Source organism: Euphorbia lathyris, chromosome 8 (assembly GCF_963576675.1).
Source record: "Euphorbia lathyris chromosome 8, ddEupLath1.1, whole genome shotgun sequence".
Lineage (NCBI taxonomy): Eukaryota > Viridiplantae > Streptophyta > Magnoliopsida > Malpighiales > Euphorbiaceae > Euphorbia > Euphorbia lathyris.
This window is the reverse complement of record NC_088917.1, coordinates 58,542,935-58,559,430: the sequence shown is the minus strand read 5'-3', so window position 1 is coordinate 58,559,430 and position 16,496 is coordinate 58,542,935. Positions and strand designations below refer to the sequence as shown.

At 36.7% G+C, this 16,496-nt stretch overlaps 1 protein-coding gene across 1 annotated transcript; it reads right to left on the bottom strand.

The window, feature by feature from the left end:
* Nucleotides 1-962: 962 nt before the first annotated feature.
* Nucleotides 963-3,216, bottom strand: LOC136203305 (putative glycerol-3-phosphate transporter 5). The gene is made up of 2 exons (XM_065994426.1): nucleotides 1,946-3,216; nucleotides 963-1,740 (listed from the first exon to the last, which is right to left on the bottom strand). Exons 1-2 carry the CDS (start codon nucleotides 2,931-2,933, stop codon nucleotides 1,196-1,198), a joined length of 1,533 nt encoding a protein of 510 aa, XP_065850498.1. The 5' UTR covers nucleotides 2,934-3,216; the 3' UTR covers nucleotides 963-1,195.
* Between the last annotated feature and the right edge of the window lie 13,280 nt (nucleotides 3,217-16,496).

Genomic DNA, 16,496 nt, shown 5'->3' with positions numbered 1-16,496 from the left:
CAAAATCCAACTGGGCGGTATAAAGTCAGTAATATCCAACTGAGCGGTATAAGATCAGTAATCTAATGAATTTTTCCAAATACATCTATTATATAAGGCAAAATGTCTTATTACCTTTTCTAATTTGGGTAAATTACATCCATGATCCCTCAATTTTAGGTTTTTCTTTATGGCATTTTACTTTTAAAACCGGCTATAAAAATCCATAAACCTTGTTTTTTATTAACATAATCTCTTATAAAATAAACAGTTTCAATATCTTCTAAAATCATTTTCGATTTTTCAAATCACAATTTTCTGAGTTTTCTCTCTAAACAATGTTCATTTTCGATGCTTAATCAAAGATCACCTAAACAACCTTAAAATCAAAAGGATAAAGAATTGAAATTGCTTATAATGTAATTTCCCTTATCTCTATAATGACGGATTACCTACTATTGAGTGGTCAATGTTTAAAAAACTTTTATGTCTGTAAAAAAGGAAAATTTAAAGACTTTTATGTTCGGTTCGGTTTAGAGACTTTTATATTGGGTTTTGAAGGTAATTAGCCATAAAGAAAATAAAGCAAAATTAAGGGAACATGATATTCTTTTTCGTTTGTGTTTTAATGATTGATTCTTTATAATTAATCAAATCTATATACTTAACTTTTTTATTTGACTGGATCTTTTGGGATGCGTATAATTTTTGGTTTTCTATTGGATCCATGCATTATTATTAAATATTTTGAAGCGTAGAATAATGTAATTAAATAATAAAAAAAAAAGTATATGATCCCATTCAACAAAAATCTGACACCTGGACACTATTAAGGCTTAATGTCCCCATTATACTGAATCACGACTCCTTAATTGGTACTATCTATCATTCCATCACATAAGTTTTTTGGTATTCTCCATTATTAATTTTCATTTTGTCCATTATATGATAATATGGATATATTAAATTACTTTTCTCTAAAATATCATTTTCATATTCAAATGAAGAAATTAAACATAACATTAGGGATCAAAGAATATCTTTTTCCTTGATGAATATGCTGTGGCAGTCAATCCCAAAAGTAACTGTGGGTAAAAAATGTGAAGAAAAATATACAAGTATGAAGTATGTATATTACATTGAACAATATATGCATATACCTATCTATTTTGCTTGTCAGATACAAAATTATGCCTCCTTGAGAAAAATTTCTCCATCAATGTGTTGTGGTGCCATTCAAAATCCACTTTCCTTCATTCATCTTGCCTTTAATCTCACTTTTTACAACACGAATCAAGAACAAACTCGCCGAGAATATCGAAAGGATAAGCATCAGAAAGACACTGTTCCACCCTCTTGTAGATATATACCCAGCCAACAATGGCCCAAGTGCTGCTCCAACTGAACCTGTTCCATCTATAATTGCAGTCACAGTAGCTAATGCGCGAGAATTTCCCTGAATCGCGTCTTGCGTACCGAGATCAGCTGCTACTGCTGTTGTAATCAGTGAGTAAGGACCATTCACAAGCAAACCGGAGAGGAACATCAATGTTATGTTGGTGATCATTGATATACTTCCATAAAGTCTGTACAGGATGAGTGCTGGGATTGATAGTGCTAAGAATACGATTGATGTTATCCCGCGAGCTTCGATCATATCAGAAATGTATCCTGCCAGGATTCCTCCAAAGACTCCTCCAATGTCGAATACTGTCGAAAGTATTCCAGCACTTTTATGCGATAAATGCACGCCCGCAACAGCTATAATTGCAGCCGAAACTCACAATCAATATCCAACATTTCATAAAATCGAGAAAGCACGAGCTTAAGCATGCAAGTAAAGCAGAATTCAATGTACAGAATGCCATTCTATTTACGGTGCCTTCTTATAACTTCAAGCAAGGACTTGTAACAAAATCGTAAAATCGATAGCAGAACAAGAATCGTATGCAGAAGAATCAAGTACCTGTGTGTCTAATGTAGAAAGGTAACCAATACAGAAAAGTATATGCCACTAGCTTTGAAAAGAAGAGGCAGAAAGCGAATGGTGCAACGCCGGGTAATCTCCAAGCCTCCAAGAATCCAATAGCTTCCAAAGATTCTGAATTTTCTGTACTAATAAGCCCTGCTTCCTCTGATTCAACTTTCTCTGAACTCTCCTCTCCATCAACATCTACATTCATTTCAATCTCCTCGCCTAAAGGCTGGAATCCGACATCTACCGGACTTATTACAAGAAACAAAAACACCACAACCCCAACTAAAATCACCAAAAATCCAGGCACCACAAAAGACCAACCCCAACCAAACTCCAAGACACCAGAAGCCACAACAGAGCCAATGATGTTTCCAACTGATGTATGTGAATTCCATATCCCCATTATCAACCCTCTCTTCGCTTTCCCGAACCAATTTCCAACTACAGCAACCACACAAGGCCATCCTATAGACTGAAACAAGCCACACAAAATTTGCACACCCACAAAAAATCCCAAAAAATGAATGTTAAACCAATAACCTAATCCAAAAATGATTGTGAAAATACCACTACCCATCATCCCAAAAACAAGAAACAATCTCAAATCAATCCTATCCCCAACATGTCCTGCAAAATACATTCCTATTGAATAGGCTGATAAGAATGCAAGATCAAGCTCTCCAAGCCGATGAGTCCCTTCAGGACCATCGAATGGAGCCCAACCAGTAACCGTGGAACTTGAAATGGATTCAATTGAAACATTATTGGATTGAATTTCAGAAGAATTTAATTGAATATTGGGTCCAAGAACGCTCTTGACTATGCTTGGGGGCTTTCGAGAGGCGTGAAAGGAGGCATAAGCAAGGAAAGTGACAATTAGGACAAGAAATTGATGGAAAATGAAGGTTTTGTTAGGGGGTTTAAGGGATGGGAAGAGGATAAAACCTGGAGCTAGGCTCACGGGTTTGGATTGCATTGTTTGATTTCGAAATTATAACATAAAGCCTCATAGAAGAAGTTCATATCTAGACATAGTTAGGGTTTATAGATATCCAACAGATCAACTATATAAAATTTAGAAATGATTGAGATTTGCATAACATGAATGATTGATTGGGGCGGTCAATAATCAAGTTCTCCGGCCATACCTGGGATTCAATACAGCATAGATGAGGCGAAAGGGCTGTCTGAACATAAGAATTTCTTGACCTCAAAGAAAGATCTGGAATTCAATGTAAGAGACGGTAGGTAGCATGTAAAATTGACTTTGTTGGTCTGGTCATTTCTCTAATTAAATATTTGTGAAAAATCATCTTACACCCTTGGTTATTTCAATTTTGATAGATTGAACTCCTAATATTTCATTTTAATACATCAAACGGTGTATGAAATTGTATTTTTATGTTAAAATAAAACAAAATTATAATTTTTTTTATAGTCACGTTATTTATAAAAATCATGAGTTAGATATAAATAAATAAAAGGGATAAGGTTAATTAATCTTGTGGATTTTAGATACGCTTTAGCGCATGAAATATTAAAATTTTAGTTATAACTTTTTAATGTAAGATCAATTTTATCTTTACCTAATAAAAAAATTTAAAGAGATTCATTTATACTGTTATTTGACTGATTAATTAATTTTCACTTCGTACACCGTAAAAAGATTTTATATATGAGGAGTTCCCTTAAATTCGAGAAGAAGAAAATGAAGAAAATGAACTGATATCATGCAAATAATATCAGTGTACACGTGTCATCATCTTAAGCAATAGGAATGATAAGACCAAGGAGAACCGTCAGATCAAACTAAATAGGAATATACACTCCTCAAGACACGTGGACTAATAAATACTATGATTTAAGTTATTTTCAAACATAAACTATGTGGTTTAAAAGTTTGCAAAGTGATAAATAAATTCCATTAGCAAAAGCAGTCCAAATGACAAACGATATGAATTTTTGATACCGTGCAGTCAAAGTCAATGGTCAAAATGACATTTTGTCATTTCATTTCATTTATATTTTATTTTAAAATTTTCATAATTTTGCAGATCTCTACATCTTCTCTATCCCTTCATCTTCTCCATTGTTCATAATTTTGCAGATCTCTTCCTCTTCCACTAATTTCTTCGTCTTCTCTCCATCCATTTTGTTCCATTCATCTTCTCTTTGTTCATTTTTTTCTTCGTCTTCTCTCCATCCATTTTGTTCCATTCATTTCTCTTTGTTCATTTTTTAGATTATTGCAATTTTGGAAAATATTGTAAAAGTTGTATTTTCTTGTCTTCCCATTTTTTTAAGAATCCTTGAAAGGATTTTCATATAGACAGAATTTAGCTGCTCATCTCTTCTTCAAAGAGTACATCAATGGTCCAGTCGATGTATATGCAGAGCAAACAAAAGAAGCTATGAAATCCAATGGGGCGTACTGATGTTGATTGAAAAATTTATGCACTTATGACATGTAACCAAGCTTGTCTTGGATATAAGGAGTTTGGCACCATGTTTCGGATTGATTTAGCTTGGTGTTGAAGCATATATTAGTTCAGGTTATTATGGTTATGGATTGATTTATTAGGCCTCTTTGTGCCTATTATGTGTCTCAAAGCTAAAACTTGTTTTCTTTCTTTGCATTATTAATGAGCTTGTTTTTGGTCCTATGGCTGATACAAGTGTGAAATTGAAATTCTGGCTGTCAATTTGCTTTGATTTATTTTCTATATCCTTCAAAATATATGAGGTTTCAAAGATAAAAGTGAAACTTAAGGAAGAGTCGTAAGCATCAAAATATTACAGAGAGCTTGCTGCAAATGAACAAAGAAAACATTTGATATGGCTACAATTGAATTTTTTTTCTTTTCTTTATTTGGTATCCTGTTTGCAACTCATACTAGTTGTTAATATGTCATATTGCAATCTCTTCTCAAGTTTTTAACAAACAAGTATACCTCTATTTGCAACTAACACAATCTCATTTCAGGTGAAAAAGAAAAAGGTAGCAATGACCTATAAAATAAGCATATATAGAAATATCCTATTAAAATAAGTTGTGACAACTAGAAATTAAAACAGATAATACACAATTAGGTAAGTATCAATAAGATAACATCAAATTCATAAAAGACAAGTTATGATCTTATTCTTTTTATCATAAAAGAAAATATGTTATTAGTGGAAACATACAAAACACAGATCCATCAATTACTAACACTGAGCTCAAATTCAAACATTGATCATTGATCCTAACTTGGTCAATTAATTAGATTCCAATAAGATAAGATCAAACATATCACAATAATGACTTTGTTAGCCATTTCCGCTGTACTGATTATAGCCATTCTTGTATTCACAATTCATAATGTGAAAAAGGAGGTTGAGGGGCAGTTGCATGCGAAAATTATGCAACGTGTTGTTCTACTTCAAATTCAGTTGTTGCTGTTTTTTTTTTTGCAATTGTGTGACCCCTCTTCAAGTTATATGTTGCTTGGCATCTTAGTCTTTATGGAATGGTTGGCTTGCTGTCTAGATGTTGCATCAGGCAGTGATGCAGATGAGAAATAGCCTTGCCCATCATGTAAAACCAAAAATAGGAACCAATTGCACAGAAAGGAATCAATGGGCCTAGAGAAAGATTTCATAAAGAAATTGTTGAAAAATGGGAATCAATTTTAAGGTTTGCAGATTTCACGAAGAAGAAATGGAAGAAGAGAAGCAAGGAATCAATCGATTTAGAGAAAAGGAAGAACAAAATCAATTTTAGGGTTTGTATATTGATTTCAGTTTGGAAGAAGATCAGGTTAAGGAAGAAGAAGATGGGTTAGTGCAGGGGAAGAGAATTCGGGAAGAAAACGGAAGAAGACGGGTTAAATATTTTTAACTAAGCCACGTGGCATTGACGTGGTGCTAAATGTCAGATTACATGACATGTCATCAATTTCGGTGAGACATTGAAAGGAAAATAGTCAAAGTGACTTTATTGGGACTAAAACAAACATAAATGATTTTATTGAGATAAAACAAACTTTTGTGACCGTCCAGAGACATAGTCCAAACTTTTGTAACCGTCAGTGGTAATTACCTAGAAAATGAGATACTTGCATCTCAACCTGATGTATAATTATGTGAAAACATCATCTATTTGAAATGCCAACTTCTAGACCCTTGTGGAAACTCTTTGGCTTCTCTGAATTAGGAATCTAGTTTAGGGATAGGGTTTTCTCACCCTTGTGGACTGATTGCCGCTTCATGGTGCTTGATCTTTCAATGTGGAGAAGTGAATATGGCTGAGAAAATTGAAGAAATGTGCAAGAGGCTCTCGTTATCAAATAAAGAAAAGACAGTCTTGGAGCTGGAAGAACCTAGCGATGAAACTACAAATATGCCGAGCCCAAACCGCAATGCTATTTTGTGCCGTTTGATCACGAGGAAACCACTAAATCTGAAAGCTATTCATGGTGCTCTATCTGGTATGTGGAAAATTTCTGGAAATTTCAAATTAGAAGAGGTAGGACGGGGTGCTTTCACCTGCACTTTTGATTATCCTCGAGATAAGACGTGGGTTTTACGAAACTGGCCATGGTAATTCGATCGGCAATTAATTTTAATGGCTAAAGTGAAAGGACATGAACAACCATCAAACCTTGTTATCAACCACTGTCCCTTTAGGGTCCGAATATTTGATCTCCCACTAAATCATAGAGATAAAAAATCCATTGAGTTGGTTGGAAGTAAAATTGGCAAAATGCTGGATATACAAGAAGAAGATATTGGCTCTTTTGGGAGCTCTATTCGAATCAGAGTGGAAGTCGATGTCACAGAATCACTTGTGCGAGGAACGTACATACGGAATAGTTTAGGGGAAGTGGTGTGGGTCTTCTTCAGGTATGAAAGGCTTCCAAATTTTTGCTATCTTTGTGGCTTGGTGGGGCATGTGTCTGATGAGTGTGATGTTAAGGATGATGAGGAAGTTAGGGATAGTTGGCCATATGCTCCATCTCTGTGTGCTTCACCAATGAAACCTAGGTCATATGGAACCTGGTCCGGCTCGGATAAATGCAACTCTAGCCACAGCTCGACTAGACCACATAAGAACGCAGAGAACAGGGATGAAGCTAGGAGAAAACTCTGCCTAAGTGATCACAGTACGAGAGAAGAGGGCTCTGGATCATATAGCGAACAAGGAGCGACCTGTGAAGCAGATGCTATAAGTGCAATCAAGGAAAAGGTAATTCCTGAAGATAAATCCCAGGGCAAGGAAAAGAAAGGTAAAGACCTCTCACAAGTACAAAATCCCTTTAATTTGCAAGGTGACCAAGAGAGTAGAGAAAGAGAGGTGAATCAGATGGTGGTGGCGATCGAGAATAAAACAACCTCAAATGGTATTAGAAAGTTCAAGAAACTAGCTAGAGAAAAGAAAGGGGGTGGAATGGGAAGCAACAATAGGATGCCACAAAAGAGAGATTCAGATGGAGTTGAAAATAATGGAAAAAGAGATAGAGATGAATCAGGGGGGCAGGAGTCCATGGAGGTGGATGAAGGTTACTACTCTAAACGTTTTTGTAATGATGCGGATTTGGAGTTGAACGAATTTGAATCGGCGGAGCTTGCTAAGCAAGCCCGCCGAGAACCATGAAAATCTTAAGTTGGAATGTCCAGGGTCTGGGTAATACCTGGACATTCTGTGCCTTCCAGAATGTGATGAAGGCAAATAACCCAGATATAATTTTTCTTATGGAGACTCGAATGTTTGGAAATGAGCTCAATGGTGTTAGAAGATTGTTGGGAGAGTATCATGCTTTTACTGTGGATTCTAAGGGATGCTCTGGTGTTTTATTACTGGCATGGAAAAAGGGGGTGGATGTCCTTATTCAAAGGTACACTGCACATTGTGTTTATTTCTGGATTGGGACTGGGAATGTTTTTTATGATTGGAGAGGGGCAGCCATCTATGGGTGGCCAGAGATGAACAAAAAATTCTTGACATGGGAACTCATCCAGAGATTATTTATCTTAGACGATCTCCTTTTTGTGGCATTTGGTGACTTCAACGAAATCCTTTACAGCTATGAGAAGAAGGGAGGTCGTTTAAAGAATCCGAGTCACATGGAGCTGTTTCGAAAGTGCTTGACTGATTGTAATCTACGGGAAGTGAGATACTTAGGTAATCCTTTCACCTGGAACCATGGACGAACGGGTAATGATAATATCCAAGAGAGGCTTGATCGGGTAGTTTGTTCTGAACAATGGGATAATCTTTTTCCTACTGCAAGGGTGAAACATATACCACGTTTCTCTTCTAACCACGCCCCCATATTGTTGGAATATGATGTGACTTTACGCAATGGGGGAAAGAGAATAAATCGCTTCAAATTTGAGAAAATGTGGTTACGTGAGGAAGCCTATTACGAGATTGTGAAGAATTTTTGGCTGCAACATACTATGACAGAGGGGGCACTTTTGGAAAAAAATTCAAAACTGTGTAGAAAACTTAACTAGTTGGAATAAAGATGTTTTTGGACACATAGGAAAGCGTATCAAGTCAGTGAAGGAAGAGCTGGATGTGGTTCAATTAAATGACAACATGCCTGGTTCTGTTCTAAAAGAAAAAGGGTTGAAGGCTGAGCTTAATGAGCTTCTGTTTCGCCAAGAAATAATGTGGAGGCAGAGGAGCCGAGTTTTGTGGCTGAAAGAGGGAGATAAAAATTCAAGTTTCTTCCATGCTAAGGCGACAGCAAGATGTAAAGCAAATTCAATCACTGAACTTCATGACAACAATGGGATACTAAGAAAGGGTAATGCAGCTATTGAGCAAATTGTCCTACAATATTATGATGGATTGTTTGCTTCATCATATCCAAATATGTCTGAATTCCCTTTCGAGATTATTGACCAGCACATATCAGAGAACCAGTTAGCTGAGCTAGCATGTCCCTTTCGTGGTGAGGAAATTGATGAAGCACTGAAGCAAGTGCACCCAGACAAGGCGCCTAGACCAGATGGGATGTCGGCTTTCTTCTATCAAAAGTTTTGGGGTCTGATTGGCAAAGAGGTACGTGATTTTGTTCTAAACTTTTTGAATACGGGGTCTATGCCGCCAAATTTGAACCATACCCTTGTTTGTTTGATCCCGAAGAAGAGCAAACCATCTTCTATGAAGGACTTGCGCCCTATCAGTCTATGTAATGTCCTTTACAAACTAATATCTAAAACGCTTGCCAATAGAATTAAAAAAATTCTCCCAAGTATCATTTCCCCATCTCAGAACGCCTTTGTTCCTGGATGACTAATAACTGACAATGCTCTTACCGCATTTGAGGTTTTTCATTCGATGAAACATAAATGTAGTGGGAAGAAAGGCTCATTTGCCTTGAAACTTGATATGAGTAAAGCCTATGACAGAATAGAATGGTGCTTCCTAGAGAGAATTATGATGCAAAAGGGTTTTCCAAGGGATTTGTTGTTTTAATTATGAAATGTCTCACATCTGTATCCTTCTCTTTTTTGATAAATGGACAGACAGCTGGTTGCAGATGATTCTCTGATTTTCGCTAGGGCTAATATTGATGAGTGCTATCATATAAAAAATGTTCTGAGCTGCTATGAAAGGGCTCTGGGCAACGGATTAATTATGATAAGACTGAGGTATTCTTTTCAAAAAATGTGCACCCTGATTGCCGCAATCTCATCTGTAACTCATTGGGGGTGCACGAAGTGGGAGCTTTTCAGAAATATTTGGGGTTTCCATCAATTATAGGCAAATCCAAGAAACATGTGGTTGCTTACATCCGAGATAGATTGATGAAGAAAATAAATGGCTGGAAGGAACGCAATTTGTCACAAGCAGGTAAGGAGGTCCTTATAAAATCAATTGCTCAGTCCATACCTCAATATGTGATGAGTTGCTTTGCTTTGCCGAGTTCGTTTTGCTTGGAAATTCAATAGATGATGCGACGCTTTTGGTGGGGTCCGAATGATTCTGAAAGGGAAATTAGTTGGGTGCAGTGGAACAAGATTTGTAAGCCGAAAATGAATGGAGGTATGGGTTTCAAATGGGTTGAATCTTTCAACCTTGCTATGCTAGCAAAGCAAGGATGGAGGCTATTATCTGATCCGGACTCTCTGTTTGGACAGGTTTTCAAAGCTAAATATTATCCTAACTCCTCGTTCTTAAATGCTTCTACTGGTTTGCATCCGAGCTATGTTTGGCGCAGTATCCTGAAGGGGAGAAACATTTTAAATAAAGGCATCTGTTGGCGAATTGGTAATGGAACTAGTGTTAATATTTGGAAAGACAATTGGATATCCACTCAAAAACACATGAAGCCACTGATCTTCTCTCATGCCCCTCCTTCTACTATGGTGAGTTGTTTGATTGATAGGGAAAATCGATGCTGGAATCGGGACTTATTGAATTCTGCATTCTTACCATCTGAAGTCGACTCGATCCTCAAAATCCCTATCAGTTATAGACTACCGGATGATAAACTATTCTGGTCCTATGATAAACGTGGAACCTATTCTGTCAAAATAGGTTACATGGCTGCTGAGGAAATCCGAAGGAGTAATGAGGGAAGCAGTTCCAATTTATTAACGGAAAGAAGGGTCTGGAAATACATCTGGCAAGCAAGACTTCCCCCAAAAGTTAAAGTTTTTTGCTGGCGTTTTGTTCAAAATGCTCTTCCCTGCTTTTCTAATCTTCAACATCGGGGACTTAACGTTAGAAACAATTGTTGTTTCTGTGGAGCTGTTGGAGAAGACCTGAAGCACATTTTCTGTTTTTGTCCTTTTGCAAAATCAGTTTGGAAATTGTTTGATAGAAACATTTGAATTGATAAATTATTTTCGGCTGGATTTGCAGATTGGCTGCAAAATATTACTAAGTTTTCAGGAAAAGTGTGGCTTGACTCTGTATTGTGTTGCTTGTGGATGTTGTGGTTCAATAAAAATAAAATTATACATGGAGGAAAAGGCTTCGACCTACATAATTTGGTGGAGAAAGCGAAGGAACTGCTATATGAATTCCAAAGCTGCAATGTTGAATGTGTTCGATCCAATCTGACAGAACTAGCAGGGGAGATTTCTCTTATTCTAGATTCAGGGTGTGAAGCTCGATGGAGTCCTCCGGCCGCGCCTTTTGTCAAGTTGAATTGCGATGCAGCCTGGAATGAGAAGGGACTGAAGTGTGGTATTGGGATGATTATTCGGGATGACAAAAGGCTGCCGCTGCTCTCTGCGTACAATAATATGTGTGCAGCTTCTTCAGCTGAGTCTGCCGAGGCGCTTGCAATTTTCTTTGGTCTAAAAACTGCTCTTGACGGTGGTTTTCGGAAAGTTCAAGTAGAGAGTGATTCTTTATCTCTGATAGCTGCTATCAATTCCCAGGTTCCCTTTCAAAATGAGGTGGGCTTAATTTGTGAAGATATATGGTCTTTGATTCCTCATTTTGATACTGTTTCTTTCCAACATGTAAGAAGAGCACCAAACAACACAGCACATTCTCTTGCTTGCCTAGCTCTGTCAAATGATGGATGTCAAGTTTTTATAGAAAGTGTTCCTGAACCAATTGCTGATATAATTTGTAAAGATACTGGTGTTTAGTTATAAAAGCTTATTTTCCATCCAAAAAAAACATCATCTATTTGGAAATATTAAAACTACAAATTCTCTACTAAAAATTCAAAGAATGCTTATTGTAGGACATTAATGGAAAAACTCAAAAGAAACTATATTAGAAGTGAAGTCCAAAAACCAATTTGGATTTGGATATGGAAAATGTATATGGGAATTAGTTAAAGTGGTTTATTTGTTAAACATATAAGAGATCCACGGAGTTCTATCTTGGAAATGATATGTCGGCAACTAATTTTTTTTAAATTAAATTTGTACTATATATAATTAAAGAACACAATAGCGTGAGCCAAATAAATTACATGCTTTTTTAGTAACTACTACTTTTTATCGCCACTAGTTAGTTTTTGTATTATCTAAAATAAAACTATATTTATAAAATTTCTAAGTTTTGACATTGTTAATAGTTTAAATCCTTATCATTAAAATCTAAAATTCTGTTAGTTATCAAATGTATGACAAGAAAAATTGTTATTCATAATTGATTAACCGACGTAGATAGTTTTTAACTGAAGGAGCAGAAATTTTACTATAATTTTAGACTAAGGAGTATTTGGTTGCTCGTTTTCATGCTCATTTTGTCTTTTCATTTCAAAAGGAAAAGTTTTAGATGTTTGGTTAGTGACTTCCTGTTTGCCTTTTACATCTAAAAAGCAGCATTAGGTGTTTGATTAGTGATCTCCTGTTTGCCTTTTACACCCGAAAAGCAGCTTTTTACAAAAGCAGAGAATCTCTGCTTTTTGGAAAAACAGCTTTTTCCAACAGCAACAGCAAACAGCAAACCGTAACAACAAACAGTAGGTAAAACAAACGGACCTTAATACAAAATACTAACTAATATATAGGGATGTATAAAAACAAGGATCAAATTTAACCTTAACGTAACTTTGGTAACGTATGTATGAAATGATGTAAATTTAATTCAAATGTTTCCAAACAAAATAATTTTAGACCTTCCAAATATTAATTATGTCTAAGATATATAGTGTATTACTAACAAAATTCATTTTTTTTTATTAAAATAGTAAAAATTAAATCTTCTACATATATAAGTTAATCACGATTTTTTTTATCAAACTGTCTAAAATATTTATTGTATTATTAATATAACTATAAAAAACAAATAAAAAATATACAAAACTGCTTCAATTTATCGATAAATATGTTCGGAAGGTTCGAAGTGACAATTAAACCAGCTTTTCAAATTTTCGATAGCGAATAGTTAAAATTAATCTTGTTTAGGGTTAAATTTATACAATTTTATACGTTAATGATGAATCTACACTCCACTTAAAACGTAAGTTAAATTTGATTATTATTCCTAAAGTGCGTTTGGTTCGCGAAATGGAATGATATGATAATTAAAAAATCAGTATTTTTTTGTTTTTGTTTTTGAATATTAGGTGAATCCGGTTGACTTGTAGTTGGGGATGATATGATATTTATTTAGTTTGAATTCATACCAACCCAACCCACAATTATATATACTACTTAATCCTTCACAAATTAATTGAGAAGGAAGTACGTACTAGAAAACAGCAAGAACAAGATGCACAACCACGGGCCACCGCATCGCCACGGGCCACCGCCACCACATGAACCACCTCATGGTCCTCCTCCTCCACACCACCAGGGACCACCTCCTCCACCACATCATGATGGTCCTCCGCCTCCTCCTCCTCACCACCATGGTCCTCCTCCTCCACCAGGACCCCATGGTCCGCACCACCCTCCACCACCTCAGCACCACCACTGATGACTCATGTAATTAATAATAATTAAGCAGCTTTGCTTATGCTGATTTGGGTTTCTTGTTCACTTAAGCTTTATGCTGTTTATGCTAATTAATAATAATTAAGCAGCTATATGTTCGGTTATGTATTATAAGGTTGTTTTTCTTCTCGTGTTATCTATTTCCTAGTATTATTTAATTCGTTCTTTCCATTTTAAATTTATTTTTTCAAGAATATTTAACAGAAATTAATTTAAATTAATTTTCATTATCAAAACATTTGTAGGTGAAGAGTTTATAAGATTAATTACTAGACTAAGAAAACTATAGGATATGATTTTGTAATATTAATCCATATATATACCGCTCTTATTTTTTTTTGATAGGAAATGAAAGAAAAAACAAACAAACAAAGCTGCTTAATTCGGGATCAGCCTGAGAAAGCTGACCCCCACCAAATCATCCAAGATCAGGGATGAAATGAACATCGGAGGAGAAGAAAAGGTTGAGAGACCCAACATCCTTGTATGACCTTCAGCCGCGAGACGGTCCGCCACCCGATTTTGCTCCCTATAAATATGGCCGAAGCTAAGAAAATCAAAGGAAGAGCAAATTCTCCTGATACCTTTGATTAAATTTTGGCTATTCAGGCAAATAGCATTATTCTCTGAGATCATTCTGACAGTTTCAAGGTTATCAGATTCCACAAGAAGCTTCTTCACCCCAAGATTTTTAGCTAGCCTAAGGCTAGAAAAAAATCCCCCAAAGTTCTGCAGAAAAGGACGAACCCATGCCCAAATTCTGAGAGAAACCAGAAACCCAACCACCACCATCATCTCTCAGAACCCCTCCCGCAGCAATTCTCCCGTCTTTTAGACAGGAGCCATCAGTGTTAAGTTTAACCACACCTTCACTAGGTCTACACCAGCCTAAGAGATGGACATCTTTCCTCTGAATAGCCCCAGCCAAGGGATCCTCAATGAAATTATCAACCAAGGTGCAAATCTTTTTGGAAAAGAAATAAAAAACATTAGGAATGACAACCGTTTCTTCTCCAAAAATCTCCTCATTCCTCCATTTCCAAATCTGAAGACAAACAACCACAAATAAGAGAACCCCATGCTTCAAATCAGCCAAAAGATTCCCATTAACCCCATCCACAAACCAATCCAGCTTAGAGTGGGATAAAAAAGTAGACAACACCTTTATAGGGAGAACTTTCCTCCAAACCTCTTTACTCTTCGCACAGTCTCTTAGAGCATGGTACAAAGTTTCTTCATGACCTCTGCATCTGCCACACGCACCAGAATCCACCAAATGCCTCCTTTTCCTATCAGAATTAGTAAGCAACCTATTTTTAACACCTAGCCACATGAAGCTTCTAATACGGTACGACACTTTTAAGGCCCAAATCGTCTTCCACACTTCTGGGTGCGAAGTTTCCAACTCTTGATAGAAAGCCTGAAAAGCTGATTTACAAGAAAAAGCCCCGTTGTTTGTCAAAGACCAACAGTAACTATCACTGTCTTCCTCCTTACTACTAATCTGAACTCCTCTTATTCTCAGGAGCGATTCCAGACTGAGGTAAGAATCAAACTTTGACCAAATCCAATCACCCTCAGAATCCACCACATCTGCAATCCTCCAGTTCTGAATTTCTAAAGGCGGTAAAGACTCACAAACCTCCAATAAAGGCTTTTTACCAATCCAGATATCGTTCCAGAAGCTAATAGATTTACCATTACCCACATTCCACCCAATCCCTGAGCAAAATTCAGTAAACACAGCACTAAGGCCTTTCCAAAGAAATGAACAATTAACCACTCTATCATTAGGACCCCCAAAGATCTTATCCTTTCTATATTCACCGCATAATAATTGAACCCAAAGAGCTGATGGCAGTTGCCACATTCGCCACAGAAGTTTCATTAGTAAAACTTTATTATTATCCCTGGCTTTCCTAATACCCAGACATCCCATATTCTTAGGTTGACAAACCTCATTCCAAGGAACAAGGTGAATCTTCCTCCCCTCCTCAGCTTCCCCCCACAGGAACCGACGATTAATTTTATCAAGATCTTTGAGAACAGGCTCAGGCAGACGACAAGCCTGCATAATATGATTAGGAGTCGCACAATTGACAGACTGAACCAAGGTAAGGCGGCCCATCAGAGAGAGAGTCTTTGCTTTCCAAATGGCACACTTCTTATTGGTTTTATCCAAAGTATCCTTAAAAGAAGCTTTTGAAACTCTATCACTATGGAGGGGAATCCCCAGATACTTCCCCAGAGAATTAGTCAGAGAAATACCAGATAAATCACTTAACCTTTTGCAGGCTCTCTGGTTCATATTCTTAGAACACATCATCTTGGACTTCTGGATATTAAGCTTCTGACCAGAGGCAGAGCAGAAACAATCAAGAATATCCATAATCACACCTATCTGCTCCTCATTACCTTCCACAAAGATCAAAACATTATCTGCAAAGAACAAGTGAGTAATCTGGGGACAAAATTTATTGATGGAAACCGGGTGGAATTTCCCATTACCAACAGCATCTTGGATAAGGTGAGTCAATCGTTCCATTGCAATCACAAATAAGAAATGGCTCATTGGGTCCCCTTGTCGGATACCCCGGGAAGGAGAAAATTCCTCCGACATATCCCCATTGATAAAAAATTGAAAAACTGGAGAAGAGATGCAAACCTCAATTAAACTCCTCCAGTTGTCCAGGATCCTTGCTCTCTTCAGACTATCAAGAAGGAAACTCCAGTTTATGCGATCACAAGCTTTCTCCAGATCCAGCCTAAGGGCCACAATACCTCTCTTCCCCTTTTTGATTTTCATAGAGTGGACCATCTCTTGGACAATGACCATATTATCCATCATTTGTCTACCAGGAACAAAGCTTCCCTGATTCTGGCTAATGATATCAGGAAGAATACAACGGAGTCTATTGGCCACAATTTTAGTAATAGCTTTATAGAGAAAATTGCAAAGACTAATAGGCCTCATTTGTAAGAAGGAAGATGGCTTTTCAACTTTAGGAATCAGAACTAGAAGAGTTCTGTTCACTAGCCCAATATCCTGAGAGCCATTAAAAACACCTTTAATAAAGCTATAAATGCCTTCCTTAACAACCTCCCAGTGTTTATGATAAAAACCAGCAGGCAGACC

Coding starts and splice junctions, on each gene's coding strand:
- LOC136203305 (XM_065994426.1), bottom strand. CDS start 2,933: ATGCAATCCAAACCCGTGAGCCTAGCTCCAGGTTTTATCCTCTTCCCA. Junction 1,741..1,945: donor TTTCTACATTAGACACACAG/GTACTTGATTCT, acceptor CTGCAATTATAG/CTGTTGCGGGCGTGCATTTA.